The sequence below is a fragment of the Metopolophium dirhodum genome, chromosome 3, assembly GCF_019925205.1.
Source record: "Metopolophium dirhodum isolate CAU chromosome 3, ASM1992520v1, whole genome shotgun sequence".
In the NCBI taxonomy this organism is placed as follows: domain Eukaryota; kingdom Metazoa; phylum Arthropoda; class Insecta; order Hemiptera; family Aphididae; genus Metopolophium; species Metopolophium dirhodum.
This window is the reverse complement of record NC_083562.1, coordinates 16,586,342-16,603,875: the sequence shown is the minus strand read 5'-3', so window position 1 is coordinate 16,603,875 and position 17,534 is coordinate 16,586,342. Positions and strand designations below refer to the sequence as shown.

Here is a 17,534-nt window from a genome sequence, read left to right as displayed (position 1 = left end):
CTTATAAAGTTAATGTATTATTATGTGATTTTCAATACGTTAATTTTTATATGGTTTTTCTACTCGACGTGTTCATTTCATCGTTAGTATCATTTGAGTTTGAAATTTAAATGTTTAAGTAAAGCAGCGTTGGCCATTGTCAATTCATAGTTTTATTTCATTACATTAACTTGTATTGCAAATTGTAATTGTTTGTACTCATTTTCTAGACTATTTAGTTATTATTTTAGTGAACTCTTTTAATAATAGTGTTTTAAGTAAAAGTTAGTTTAATAGCACATAATAAAATAGCGGTGTGCCACAGATGGACGATGTTCGATCTAAATTCAATACCTACAAGTATTTTTTTTCTGATCTAAAATGAGTACAATAACTAAACATTAACACACGAAATAAAACTATAAAATATCAACATCACCCCCGCATCATCGTATATATATATATATATATAATAATATTATGTAATCGAGCGACAACGAACACGTGTATTACATTATAACCTTTATAACCTTTACGCGGAGATTCGGGCTGGTGGATTGGCAGTTGGCAAGAACTATGGTGACCGGGTGATGTGGGATGCCGGTGGATGGTGACTTTGACTGTAGCACTGTCCGGGGTGTGGCACAAAAGTCCACGAAAAGGCACGGGGTCGGTATCCGCACTAACGCACTGCTGGACGGATGGGTGCGTAATCCGTACGATAAGGGCCCGCGGTTGTAAATCCGCGGGGGGGGACTAGGCTGTACGGTATACGGTAACCCACGGAGGTTCAGGCAAGGGACAGTGATAGTTGCGGAGAGCGACCTTGTACCGTGTATCGGTGTAAATAGCTTAATAGCACATATTATTATATGTTTGTGTCCAGCCGCGACGGCTTATCAAGGACCAACAGACATATAAGGAATTCCTTAATGCCTATGTCTATATGGGTTATTAAAATGATGAACATAGGTGGCGCGCTCGATATATTATAAGCACCTGATAATATCCCCTCCCCCCCCCCCCTAAACCTAAAGTAGCCCGCTGATTAGGATTTCGTTTCCATTCTATGTTTCTATCTTAGTCCGTATAGTCACCAGTATTCCCAACATGTCATTACTGTTATGATTGAGCATCGGTGATATGGTCTTTGATCGATCTCTCGATTCCGTTGATGCATAACACTTCCCTGATTCACCTATCTATAATCAGTTGAATTCAATATGTTTATGTTGTTCTTGCTCATCGAAGCCTCCAATACCGTTACATGCATAACGAGCATTATTACATAATAATTTATCGTTATCACTGAATATATGCACACATTATAGGGTCATTGAGCACCGATTCGATTGACCAGTAGCTTGTAAATGCTGTACCTTATTGTAACTGGTTCTTGTCACTGGTCAGACCAGCTCTATCATAATATAATAGATACAATCTATCAATCAATAGATCCGGCCGGCATGGTCGACGGAGGTTATAATAGCTCTTTTGTACACCTTCCGACAGCAAACGTGCCAGTATGCATCGTTCGCGATGATCGACCAGTTAGAGTGCCGACCGACTGTGTTCCGCAATCTCATGTATTATGCAGCAATCAAAATACGTAAGTACCTACATCTAAGTTATTTTAAAGCAAGTACATATTATTATGAGCGATGCGGTTGACAGTGCACATACTTTTAGTGGCTCGAACAATGGTGTTTTGTTATTATTTTAAAATAATGGAGGCACGAAGTTAAACATGATTTGTCTAAAATATAGAAAGAATATCTGAATTACCTTAAACTTCGTGATCTTTATAAACCCGATAACTAGTTCAAATTAAAGATGTATTATTAAAATAATTATTCACACAGTATTTAAATCTAAAATATGAATGTGTTAAAATTATATAATATTATTCTATTATAACAATATTATACGTTATTTTTAACAATGATAGTTCAATTATAAAAATATACATGTACTGATAATATGGAATTTAATTATTTTAAATTTAAATTTAAATTTACCGAGTGATGAATTTAACGTAAGACCTTCATTATTTCAAAAACTACTTAAGTTTTTGAAAATATAAATGTTATATAATTCTAACGGTAAAGGTATCGTACAGGTATTAAAAAATCAACATAATTAAAATTAATATTGAAATTTAAAATATTATCATCTAAATATAACATATTATTATTCATTTAAAAATAAAATGTATTTAAGATAATTTCAACTTATTAAAATATAGTACTAACTAATTACAGCTTATCGACGTCTTCAGATGATCTATTTTTATAATATAATAATATTAATTTATTCTCACCAGAATATCAGCATTAGATAACCAAATAAATGTATATTGTTTAGATACCTTTGGGCACTAATCCGGTTTGAGAAAATAGTGTCCTGTTGAACTTTGATAACTGCTCTCATTGATAAACACATAAGTATTAAAAGTACAGTATGATCGCATTGAGACGCATTTTCGTTTTGGGCTGCGCACGTACAATTATTGCATGTCTTAGCATGGAAAGGAATCTCAGCTGGCAGTGATTTTTGGATTTATTTAGCCAAGAAATTAATAATTTGTATGGTTTTGTTAGCAAATAAATCGAAGTGATAATATACACTGCCAGTGGCGGCCATAACACCTGCGTATCACAATGTTGCAATCATACCTATATATTTAGCCACGGTACAGTATTAGTATAAGTATTTAAAGTTTTTATAAGCGGAGTAAAGTTGTAACTGGAGTGGGGTTACCTTAAAAAGGTATACTACTCCGTTCATCTATACTTTAATAGCTATAAATAATAAACTACTAGTCCAATTATTATTTGATTTTTTATAATTCAAAATACTCATATTAATATTCTGCTTTGGAATATAAAATTTAAAATATATGTTGTCATTCAAAAGGTTAATAAAATACTTAAAAAACTGAGTAAAAAATATAATAATTTTCCAAAAATGTTGTTTTGTAGTGAATTAAAATTATGATCACCCAGTATACGAAGATGTAAATATTATATTTTTAATTAGTGTATAAAGTGTACCTATGCAAAATAATGGGTGTATAGTAAGTACAGTGTACAGTGTACGCGTCGTTAATAATTTGAAGGTAATAATTGTTTGACCAAAGTTTTGTACACAATATACCCTATTCATGTATATAATATATTTTACATTTATCTTAATGATATTTTAAGAGACACGTCAGGCGTCGTGTTGTTAAGTTAAAGTATTCTGACTTTAGTAAACGACTGAGAAGTAAATGAGTGCACGCACCGTGTCCGACATGTTAAAATTGTGCGCTGTATTTGCTTAACTATTGCGCACTCCGTCTCTGTGTATGGTTGTCACTTGCAAGACTTGTATTTACTAAGCGAATAACTGTAGACGATGATCAGCTGGATTTGGCGTGTTTAAGTCACGCGGTTTTTAGTAGTGATACTCACATAATACGTATAATATAAGTTGTATAACAGCTAGTTTCACTTAAATTGGACGGCAGTATTGTAGGTCACAAAGATTTGTAGAAAATTTCCAGTAAATAACGAAAATAGTTTGGAGCTTTTTGTTTTAATTAATCTTAAATTTGATTTAAAAATCAAACGATAACTGTAAAATATATTCTTTACAATTTTACCAATATCCATAATATTAATGAAGAACGACATGTTTTTTACACAAATTTCTAAGTTTCAACTAGCACAAAATATGAAATAAACATGTGTATAGAATGTACATATTATTTTATCAATTATTCTGTATAGGATGAACCAATTTTATTATAGTAAAAAAAAAATTAATATTAGTATATCACATAATAATAATTAATACATGTACAACTAATTAACTGATTCATCAATACCAATTGATATTGGTAACCAAGGCAACGGTTTCAATGACAGTCAGGCGGGAACGAAGGAGGGGAAAGGCTCACATACAAATTTAAAAATAAACGTTTACCTCTGATATTATAAAAATAAAAATAAAATTTGTTATTATTATCCATATAATATTTGATGTTGGGAATAATATTATTTGTCCATGAAATATTTGTTACTCAGACTGTCGGCACTACAAACCCAAACTCGGTACACATATATAAAAAAAATATATTTATTTTTAATATAGTGCCCATGACAACAATTTTTTTTGTCATATGGTAGTGCCAAACTATTGAAATATTCAATGATTTGTCATCCCTTGTTTTTTATAAAATTGTTTTTAGCTTATTTTGCCGCTTTTTTTAATTGTATTATGCTTATTATATTCATTTGCATTTATATCTGTAGTAGCCTCAATGTTATAAAAAGTATATTGTATAATCTATAAACTCATATAAGTTTTGAAAACAGTTTGAACTTTACTGTGTGAAAATATATTTTTGACGTTACCACGGTGAAATTTTTATTGCGTCCTTGGATTATTAGAGGATTTCCTTACAAAATTGTGGTTTTGTGTCAATAGTTTTTTCAGCCACACTGCTACAGTTTTGTTTATTTTTGTTGATTAGAGGATTTATTATAATAACATGATATATTTACAATATTATGCAGCCTTGCGGTACATTTTTATTTTTCTGTTTTTTCTACATACTAGGTAGGATATTTTTTGGAATATTTGGATATATTTTATAATTATTGAGGTGAACTACTAATTTCATTAGGTTGAACTGTAATTTGAAGAGGTAAGTTAGCAACGGCAATAATAATTTTACTTGATATCGTGGATGGTTAGGACGCATGACATTATACAATTTATATTGTATAACGTATATTATTATATGAGTGCTTCTAATCTGTACATAGCTATAAACGTATGTACCTACTAGCAATGAACAAACATACGCGTTGTTCTGTAAAAATTAAATATGAATTTATCTTTAAAACATACATAATATAGTATATATAGTATATCATACATTATGTACAATTTGTAAGGTCTCTTATTTTTAGATTATACGAATGAAGTGAACTTGATAATATATGTACTTACTTTTTGTTAGCATAACGCCTTGCCTTCTTGATTATTGGAGTTTATTTTTTATTAGATATGCATGAATAAAAATATATATTTATTGCTTAATAATGATAGGTTGTCAGTGATACACAAGGACTGCACCAAAAATTCATGGATAATTTTATTTCGATTAGAAATTGGTTCAAATAAATATACTATTTGTCAATTTTATTGATTCACGAAGTATAAAAAAACTTTAAAGAAGAATATTGTAGAAATTTAAGCTTTAACTTAAATTTACTGAGAACCCCCGTAATTCATCACTCCCAATTGATATCACGATTTGAATCCCGCATCTTTAATTGGACTTACATAACTGTAGTTTGCTTGTGTATTTTTATGTTACTTACATCAAATAATTTCAATATACTTTTTTTTTTTATTAAAATCAATAATATTATAAATTGTAAATTTCGTACCTAAGACTAATATAAAAATATATTATTTACTTTGGAAGACATAATAATATTGTAATAAGATTCTTTATATGTAGGTACATCTCGGGTGCTTTGAATAGTACTCAATGCTACACCAATTTCTTTTGAACAAAATAATAATGCTGTATGAAAGGTGAAAATGTCAAATACGTGAATCTGGAAAGAATTCATTTTATTTTAAAATATTTAAATGGATTTTGTAAAAACAAATTTTGTATTTTATACAAACCTATTTAATACAAACGGGAAAAACAAATTTATTTGAGATTACGTGACTATCAAATACGGTAGATGGACTCACGTGGAATCATTATCAGATAGGTAGTGTAATTTATTTTTTGAGGTTTTTTTTTTTTACTTTCGACATTTTTATTTTCCTTAATATTTTTGTTCATTAATATTTTTAAAGTCGATAAGTACATTTTTAATTGCTCCGTATTAACGTAAGAAGTAGTTATACGTGCGTATAAAGTGCATATTATAATTTATACTGTGTAACCGCATGTTATAATAAACAAAAGTAAGTCGAAACCAGGTGTGTATAATAATATTACACGGGACATTCAATTCGAAAGTATACGTTTCGCACGACCGCTTAGTAACCGTTTTACGATGGTGGCTGTGAGGGGGATGGTTCACGTAGCGATAAAATGTATATACACAGCAATACAATAATATTATAATAATATGATTTAGAGTGTTGGGACGTGTGGTCGTAATTTACGGAAAATGCGTAATAATAGTAATATAATTCGTATCGAAACATCGATCTCGGGCGGGGTGGTATTTCTGGGCAACACGGTCGTCGGGAGTCGCTGCAGTGTAAATTATATATAAGGGACAGGCAGTAACGACACCGGAGTGGCAGCGTGGTGGAGGCGGTGGCAGCAGAAAAGCCAGGAACCACGACAAACTCGAGTACCGAGCCGGTGCTCTGCTCTGGTATATAATTGTAGGTATACGAGCGCATATATATACATCCGAAATTTGATTTCCCCGCTAGCGGGCTATGGTGTGCCGTCGAGTTGGCTACTTGCGTCGTCGTCGTCGGCGGTGGTGGTGGTGGTGGCGGCGGCGGTGGCAGTGAAATCGCGGTGGGGGTGAGGGGTCGGACTCATCTCGCCGGGCAAGTATTATAAGTAAGTGCACCCTCGACGGTAGTTCCACGAAGCGGTTCGCCATTTCTTCGTCTCGTGCAAACACTTGGCATATCATTACGGGTATTATCGCTGCGGAACAAAACGGACCGCCACCGCCGTTTATACTCACACCCCACACCCGGACGGCGTAACAACGCACCAACCGACCACCCACTGCACGTCTGCCGCACCGCCACCGCCACCTCACGACCGCCAAAAACCCGAACGATATAACATCCGCCATCATCGGAATACCCGATCCATAATTTCGTATTCCCCACACTGAACGGACGGCACTGCCGCGGTGGCGCAAACAGAATTTTTTTTTTTTTATCCACTCAGTGTTATTGTTACACACATAATATGCGCATATGTTGCACACAATACATTTTGTGTTTTTGTATATTATTTTCATTCGACCGTAACGATGATAATAACAAAATATCACATCTGTAACAGTCAAGTATATGGGTACCTATATAGGATGTTCGATTGAGATATTACTCGCCGGGTGTTGCGCACGTGCAGTCCGTTTGATAATAATATAACACCATAGGTAGTGTTATATTATACACGGACAACTCGCCCTCTAGCAATCGTCGATCATAAAATTCGTGTTCGCACTACGTAGGTATTTCCCACTAATATTCGCGCGCGCGTGTGCTATACATAGTATGTATGCACCAAATACCGGAATACCTATAGGATCTTCGGTGCAGGTTCTCTATCGCCGCCCGGTCTATAGACTCCAACAAAAAACGAAATATATTACGTAATAATTTGACCGGGTAGGAATCCGGAGTTAACCGCAGTGTAATAACGTACACGATCGTCCTATGTTTACCGGTATAGATGGGTCATGGGTACACAGTAAACACTCCCTGTTGGAACTACGTACTATGATAATGCGCCATTTTTTTTTTATTATTATTATTGTAACCGTTGTTCTCGAGTGCAATATATTATCGTTATGACGTGAGGCACTTATATTATGTGAAACAACAAACAATAAATACGGACAATCGGAAATAATTACTAGTGATGTTACGAACACTGGTTTTTGAGGTCAAACCAAACCTTTTAGATTTTATCGAACTTGAATTAAATAACAGATTTTGATTCTGATTCAAACCCGAGACAAATACATTTTTTAAAAATACTCACAAGGTTCAAATCGATGTGACATTATTCAAAAGATACTATTAATTAATTACAACTTAATAAAAATTATAATAATAATAAAAAATATATTTGATGATCGTTCTTGAACAAACTGAGTTCTAATATCGATTCCATTATAGTTCAACTTTTGAACTGACCTGGCCGCCCAAAATTCGAGTTTAAAATCGACTAATTAAACATTTTATCATAATTAATTTTTAATTATCACTATAATATTAAAACCCAAACGGGTTAAATGGATATTATTTGGCATTTACGATCGGCATATCACATAAACCTGGTATTGCTCACTCTGTGGTTTTCTCACTGTTCTCAGGATTTTTTAATAGAGGAAACTAGAAAATTTGATTGAAAAGTCTATACCATCGCGTGGTCAAAGCTCTCTCGCTAAAGGACCTATCACGATAACAACAGAATATACGTTAAGTCTCAAAAAATATATTTTACTATGCCTTATATTTAATTTAAATTTATAAAAGTGTATAAGTTCAAAGTTGTTATTAATTTTTGAGACACAACTACAACAAAATCTTTCCGGATCAATAACCATTTATCCGTGGATTCCTAACAAATAAAAATGTTAACTCATTAAGACTTTCTAACAATTGGCGATAGATCTGGAAAAATAAAAAGTCATAGGTATTTGTAAATTAATTTATAGTCCTTACTTTAGTCATTAATGTTTCTATAAAAAATACTTAAGTTTCTAAAATACGTTAAAATGTTCTCTCAAAAATCTACGTAGACACTAGGAATTGGGTAAAGTGCATAATATTTTAAAATAATTGCTAAATAATTGGAAATATTGAATGAGTATTGACTACATACATGTAGAGAACCGTTGACTGTTGTAGGAAATGTAATACGACTTTATTTCAGTTTTGCCTACCATATTTAGTATTAGTGGTTTGAATATCAGCCGAGTTGATGTAAAAACATTTCCAAACAGTTGATAACTCAAATTATCCTACTACTCAATAAAAAAATATTCTAAAAGTTACGAATCAGAAATTATTTTATCAATTATCACAAAATTTAAAATATATGTTATAATTATTTTTCACTTATAGGGTACCCGCATGAAAAACACTCCAATGTCAAAAGTACCAGTTATTTGGAATTATAAATTTAAAAAAATGTTAGTGAGGATCTATTCCCCCATATTCACCCCCCTCCGCCAGAATCTCTAAACGCATACAATACAATTATTATATTATGCGATACGTAAAATGGTATGCGAAATCATCGTGGCTTTTAAACGATTGTTCACACAGACGCACTTCAATTCCATACGAACACTCAAAAACACGCCGGTCGTCATATTTTAGATTTCTGTGAAGTTGACCCTTCTACCTTGCCAGAAAGGATTCAAAATAGTGCCAAATAATAGCAGAAAATTCATTTTTTAGATTATTTTGCTTTTTGTTTGTGTATAATTTAAAAAAAAAATTTCAATTGTTGATGGTATTCTTAAGATATAATTAGATAAATTGGAGTAAAGTGATAAAATATTAATTAGTTTTTCAATTTAAATTATTTGGTACTGTTTTTAATTCAATTTATACCATGCAAGATAAAGGGGGATTGGGAAACTTAATTTATTTTTACTGTGTTTTCTACATTGGGCGACCTTAAGGTCAATGCTCGTCACTGCTTGGCAAAAGTTGGAAGTAGAGATATCTGTGATCCACATGTACATAATATATTATATATTGTTATATCTAAGACTGTGTGGATTACACACCTATTATAGTGGACGATAGCACAATATGGTATGCTGTCCGTGAGGAACTAAATATTTTTAGCACTGTACCATGAATTAAACCAATGATTGTGCAAGTCCTGGTTAACTATGAAACCACTAGGCCACTACAACGGTCCCAGATAAACATAATTGATACACTCAATACCAGTATTGACATTTAGTACTACAACGTCATAAACCAAGATGGTCTCGTTTTTTAGGATTTTGGCCATCCGAACAGCTATACAAGTATAATACGACGGTGTCGAACATTTGTTAAATCATTTACCTATATTATGCAATGTCGTAAAAAAACATGCCCATTATTTGCAGCTGTGTGTTTGAGTCTCGTTGATAAACTACTGACACATACCCAATATATTCATAAGATTAGATTAGATGAAAAATATTATTAAACTCCCCGCTATATAAAACGTATTGCTTTTAAATGTATATTTATTTTTAGTGATAGAAATATCTATGTGCGTATATTTGAATATTATATGTTATTTTTAAAACTGTATCAGTAACAAAATAAAAAAAATGAATGTTTGTATATGAAAATAAGATAAATAATTATTTTATAAATAAATTACATTTGATTATTTTATCTAAGTATTGGTCCGAATTAATATGATATTGGTCTAAAATGATAGTTTAGAATGTAATACCTACAATATTCCTACATACTATTATAAAATATTATTTTCTATTATCAAAACTGATACTTGCAACCATGCTTTTATATATAGGTGCAAGGTTATTCTATATATATATATATAAATTAATGTTTGTTTGTATTTTAGTTCGTTAGTTCTCTATAATTAGTTACCGATAATAAAATAGTTAGCTATTATGATCATCAATATCGGTATTGTGTTATAATATTTTGTTGTTTACATTTTAGGCTAATAATGCTGTTCTATATAAATGTAAAATTTGAATAGGTTATAACTAATAGCTATTATAATATATTATACTTATATTAAGAGAAATATAATACGTGTGTGGTTGAGGTTTACATTATAATATTATACTAAACAAATACTTGCCTAGGAAAAAAAATAAATGAGAATATTTCAATGATTCAAAACAGAAACGATAGATAAATCGATTATAATAGGTAGTCGGCTAATATGGTTAGTAATAGTCGGATTATAATAGTGTTATGCATACTAACATAATACATTAGGTATACATAATACTAAATGGTACATAATATTCAAATCCACAGTTTCAGACCAATTGGCACCAAATTTTGCACACATTTTATTTGGGATCCTGGATGGGTCTTAAGAGAATTAGAACAGAAGCCACGGGTAACAGCTATAACATATATATAAATATTATATAAAACTGAAAAGTGTATAATTGCTGAGGTATACAGAATCAATAAAAACTCGAGCAATTATTTTGATGGTTCAAATAAAAAGGTTTAAATAATATATTAAACCAATTGGGTTGGTAATAGGGTAATCTCCGCTATTAATACTATTAAAATCATAATTGTAATAACTGCATATTCATTTATTTCTGCTTGTGCTTGATTCACTTAAGAAAAAAAATGTACTTATTAATATTCATCGCAGGTGGAGTATCCATCTCCGAATCATTTACCCCAGGGCAACACTGATAGAACATTCGTTATTTTAAAAACCATTAATGTTTTCGAAAATTATTTTTTTTACTTAATTTTAAGTCGTAACGAAACAACATTTCTGTATTATATATTTTTTAAATTGTTTATCGTTATAATTGTTTAAGTTTTTTTTTAACTTTTTGAATGAATATAAATGAATGATAATATTTTTAATTTCACATTCCGAAGCAAAATGTTATACGTATTATTTCAATATAACTATCAATTTTAGACGAATATTAATAAGTTTCAATTATCATAACAGCATTGTATAATATTCAAGTCATATAGAAAGAATAATATTATAAGAAAAATAATGTATTTTTTCAAACTTAACATAACCCAGCTTAGTTTTGTATACAAATGCTATAAATATTTATTTATTCATAGATATATGGTATAAAAAATACAGTAATATATTGATAATTTAAGTAGAAACACAGAGATTCAAATTTATTTTCAAATTATAATAATAGCTAGTATTCAATACATTTTAAGCAATTATAATAGTTAAAATAATAATAATAATAATATGAATTAATGAGAAACAATAATAATATGGATTAATGAGTTAATATATAATTTGAATATTGTATAGGTATTCTATAAATAAAAATATGCTCCAAAATTTAATGAAAAAAAATAACATAGTGGGTGCATATGAAATGGAACACCCGGTAAAATGTGCATAAAATTCATTAATCATGTATTGTATATTGTGGTTCGGTAATGGAGTTTTTGTTTCCACATCACAAAATACTAAACCAACTTAATGAATCACTTTGTATGTAGGTACCATGTAACACGAGATTGTGTTTTAGTTGTCTTACTACTACATAGTGTAAAAGAATAACATCTAAAATGCATAAGTTTAATAATATATACATAATATATTATGATATATTAAAATTTAATACTCACAGTTAGGTAGATATAAAGGATAACTCTAATTCTCCATAACTAAAATGCGTTAGGTTATATTTTTATTTCAATATTCTAAAAAAATAAGTTCCTAATTTGAATTTTAAATAATATTGTGTGATGTTTTTAATGTCTTAATGTTCTAAGAAGATGCTTCTTTTCCTCTTTTATAACAATAATTTATCTAATTCCGATAAACATTTTATTTTTAAACACATATGATATAAAAATATTAACAAATTTATTTGCATCTTTTTCTCACAATAATTATCGTAGATGTATCCAAAACTTTCTTTTCTTACCGTCGCTTATATAATATTATGTTTAAATCCAAAAGTTTCGTATTTATCAGAAAGTTAATAATTAACCATGAATGTTTACAGATTTGACAAAGTGTTTGTGCTGTGCACTCATTTATTTTATATCTACACACTAAAATCGTTTGCTGTGTAAACTTCAAACTCGTGTTAATTAACTCTGTTCTTTATTTATAAAACACCGTACATTTAAGAAGAAGAAAATTACAGTTTATATTTTGTTTCCACCAAGTTTCACTTAGAAGAAATAAAAATGTTATTATTTTCCAGTTTATATCAATACTATATTATTATTGTTGTTATGGGTTTTACGTTTTATTTAAAATACGAAACACTAATTATAAATCTCAAAATATTCTCAATAGTGTATTGTAATAGTCGTATATTTGAAACTTTTAATTAGTAGTAATTACCAACTATCTATATGCAGTTAATATTGAATTATTGATTTTTTAGATTGAAAAAATTACTAATAAAAACTTAGACTCCATAAATGATTGTTGCTGAAAATAACTTGATGTTTTGTTATGAATATGAGAACAAACTTCTATATAGATTGAAGTTTCGCACCTAAACAATAATTTGTAAATAACCATCGGACCGAGTTCTATTTTTTTCGTTTCCTTTAAGGTTGGATTGTCGGCACTGGAATTATTGTTATTGCGATCCGAGTGTTAAATATCGCTGATAGTGGTTATATTTTGAACCCTTGGATGTTGTATAATAATATACACTTCATTAGGTTCCCTCGATATCATTGTCCGAAAGTTTTGGCGCCTTGAAAACCGAACTGAAGCCAACGACAATGTTTGTTACAGACCATCCCAAGCCAGTTGATTAAATCCTTAAAATATACTTTGTGAATGAGTTGTGAACGGCGCAGCATGTTGAAAATGAAAATGAAGATAAAAAATATTCATTAATATAGAAGCGTATAAAGTATAATTATTTGAATACAAGATAAGATTCTACAGGTGAATTCCATTATAATCGAATAGTTTATATTAAATTGATATCACACCACGTATTCGAACTTTATAAGTTTAAACCAGTACCGCAAATTATTGTATATTTGGTGTGTAAATAAATAGTATAAGGGCCACATACCAAAAGGTCATTACAAAAACCAGCTAGTTATTTTTCATATTCAGTAACAAAATAATGTAACACTGTATAGTGTTACCTGCTAAATTCTACGTACTTCATAAAAAAGATATTTATTATAATTTAAGTATCGTGAAATCACCGAAACATATTAATATATCATGATTATTTTTTCTAACTGCTCGTAAATTTAGTTTTTCTTTAACATTTTCTATAATACTTGTCTGGTTAATTTAGATATTATACTATCAGTATTATTTATTTATATTAGGTATGTGTTAAATATTATAAAATTAAAATAGACCATACTATACTTAATTGTAATCCCCTTGGTGTACTTAACTAGATTTTATAATAATTACAAAATTTAGTTATTGTACGAATGGTTATACATTTTCAAATAATATAATACGTATCAAAATACACATATTAATATAGATAACTCTAAAACAATTGTCTATTATAGTCCATAACTTAAGAAAATCGTCGGATTTATTATACATGGTTAATGGTCATTGAATATAATATAATTTGTTGCTATAACCAAGATAAAATGTCATTCATAGTATAGGACTACCTTCACCGATATGCATATCTATACTATTTTGAGATGGATTTTAGTGGGTGCTTTAAACTAGAGTTGACCACGTCATCTTTGGTTTAACTGGAAGTCAGATTGTCATCATCGTCGAGGACGTCATATTGGAGTAATAATCTCTAACTGTTACAGAAATAAGTTATTACACTATTAAATGAAACAAGATTCGAACCCCTACAGAGTTATAGAGTGGGCAAGCAATATTGGTATACACATGTATATGGTGAACGAAGATTCATAGAAGTCCATATACTCTGAAACAAAAGATCGACTTTATGCTAAACTTTTTTTTTAATTTACAGTAAAAAATACGAATGAGGAATCGCTAATTTTATGTTTTAAAATTAAAGACACGAATACATTTTTAACTGAAAAATTATTAAATATTTTTCTGGTTTTGACAACATTTGTAAACATAATAAACATATACGCTCATATACGCCCAAAAAATTGTTGACAAAGTATGTTTATTGTTTATATTTGTATTTACTGTAAGAATAACTTATGAGGAAACATGTATTAAATTGGCTATTTCACTCACAACGAAAAATTGTATCATTAATAGAAAAATAGTTATATATTATATTATATATTATTATACCTATATTACAAATGGAGTAAAGATATTTTGAAATTTATAACATGTCTAAAAAATGCTAATTTAAATATTTGGTAAAAAATTCAAGTCTCAAGTCTTAACAGTATTTATTTTTGAACTACAACAAAAAAACAAAATTAATTTCTAAAATCACGTAAAAATACCAATTTATTTCATTCATGTACCTGTTATTGTTGTGGAACCAATTCTAGCTCAATAGTAATAATTACTGAAATAAAAACTGTATTTTATATATCAATAGTACATTTTACAAATTATAAATACATATATACTCACGTAGTCACGTATACAATATATATGTAATATGCCTATAACCAAAATAGTTATTTTATTATTATGTATTTAAGGTCCCTAATTATTAATGGTCTAAAACGTTATCTGAAGTACCTATATCCATATCGTTGGAATAATTATTATTAGTATTACTAATATAATTATTCACTTGGTTAACCGTGTATATCGCCGCAATGCATAAGATAAAGCAATATGGGCATATGATTATAGTCGGGAGGTTCCTTAATTATTATAATTCTACATAATTGTGTGTTTGTATTATATAAATATATATATATATTACAGAGATCGTGGATCGGGTGAACATATTGTTATAATGATATAATATAAAATAATTATAGATAGGTACCCGACTTCGTAACAAAAATGATGCAAGCACCAAGCGGCCTTATATTATCGAGACCCACAGTATCATAATAATATTATACAAAACGGAGAATATGAAGGGTCAGAGATATCCCATGGTCTTATTTAATTTTTTAATTTTACGAAATAATTGTTATTCTTATTCTCAAAACAAATGTAGTTATTTCATTATAAAATAAAAATAGCTGTAATATACGAATTCGATATTATAGTGCAATGAACTATACTCTATAATACAGAGTCTATATAGTATATACCTAGTAGGTATATAGTTGTGTATTATTATATATACGACTTATACAATAGATCTATATGCCGATCTCGTTTTTACGCCCCCTAAATTGTAATTTTCAGATCATTCATGCAAAATATTTACTGAGAAAATAAATGTAGTCATTTGGAGGGGGGGAGGGTGTAGAAACGCATATTCCAATTTCTGGGTAACTTATGAGTTATGGTATTTAATCCCCTCCGGTGGGCTTCTCGAATAGAATCTAGTATTGATTATTGAGATATCTCCGAAAATAATTGTGCACAATAACGACCAGAGTTATTGTACATTCTTGCACAAACGATGCACAAATCATTTTCCCAAACATAATTTGAAAATTATTTCAATCTGTCTTTAAGCTAGTGTTTCTACATATCCACCAATATAATTTAATATTTCTATACTTCCAAAAATAATTATAACGACCAAACTTCGAGCACATTTGAGAACAACAAATGATCTGCTCAAACAGAATTTTCATAATCCATCTGGGGACAAGTTATAAAATGTACCACCCCCCCCCCCCACACCAAAAAAATTGTTATTGAGATTCCTCCAGAAATAATTGCGTTCAAAACGGCTTACGACGGGACACGATACACAAACAATTCACAGACGATTGGTGCAATTAGAAATTCAAACTTGTAAGTTGGTGTTTCAACGGCCTTCCAAATTTGTTTTTAAGATATCTCTGTAAGTAATTGTGCACAAACGACAGGACTTCTTGTAAATGCTTCATTAATGTTATACTTCACGCCGTACTAAAGTTATGAGTACTAAAGCCATTGTACGTGTGAAAAATTACAATGAAGCGCTGCCAAAAATGTTGCTTTCCGTCACATCAACACCATAGCCACCAAAAAATATTATAAGTTTAAATAACACAATGTGTACCAACTAAATTTAATATAATATTGACGATACTATATGGCCGGTTTCACGTTATCAATTCTCACTGTAAGATCGTTACGACTGTCATGGTTGTGGGCAGCGTAGGTATTAGGCGGTACTAGGTTGGTACCGCGATTTAAGATAAGAAGGTCGCATTCCCACTGACGTGCGTAAATAAAACCACAGATATTATATAAAGTTACTTTATATATCTTAGTGCGTGCTGTGAATAAAACAGACCCGTTTTCGTCCACACGAAATAGCGTTAACGTTATCACCACCAGGTTGCGCGGCGTTCGATTGTTCAACCATAGAATAATGTTCAACTATATTTTTATAGAATTTGAAATATTGTTTATCTATGTTTATAGATACCTATTATCATGAACTAAGATAGTATGGACTGGCGACGGTGTTAATATTTGCGGTCAAGTTATTCAACGGTATTTCTGTAGTGGGAGAAATTTAGTGACTGAAACGCTATCTATTTGAAAGTATTGACACTCTTTCAAATTATTTAAATAAATACAACATATTAAAATGGTTTGAAATTGTAAGCCACAGATTATCGATTTCTTATTGAAACATTGCTGATCAGCGTATAAAAATTAAAAATATTTTTTAATTAAATAGTTATATACACAGTCAAAACATTCACGATTCACTAACTGTTCTATTAAAGTTTTACATCTTACAATAAGTTAAAATTGTACATGCTTGCACAAGAATCAAGTACCCACGGCCACTTTCAAGCGCAAGACGCCCAGACGCGCCCAGTGTGCACCGGGCCAAAACGGCCTGACTGAAAAACTGTCTGGGCATATTATAACAGTTAAAATAAAATTTTTTGATAAATAAGGTTACAATCATTTATATATAATATGTAAAACTGTATATTATTAAGTAGATTGTATTATAGCCGTATAGGTATTAGCGTTTAGCATGAACTCATACTAATAATTAATAATAAACACGATTTAATATTTATATTATTATTTACGAATTTAC

General features: G+C 30.1%; 1 protein-coding gene across 2 annotated transcripts in view; it reads left to right on the top strand.

The window, feature by feature from the left end:
• Window positions 1-1,529: 1,529 nt before the first annotated feature.
• LOC132941597 (zwei Ig domain protein zig-8-like) overlaps window positions 1,530-17,534 on the top strand; it is a 295,382-nt gene continuing 279,377 nt past the window's right edge. For both annotated transcript variants that reach the window (XM_061009721.1, XM_061009720.1), the window contains exon 1: window positions 1,530-1,588. In XM_061009721.1, the coding sequence (XP_060865704.1) occupies window positions 1,564-1,588 (25 nt within the window). In that variant the 5' untranslated portion in view covers window positions 1,530-1,563. The remainder of the gene's footprint in view (window positions 1,589-17,534) is intronic.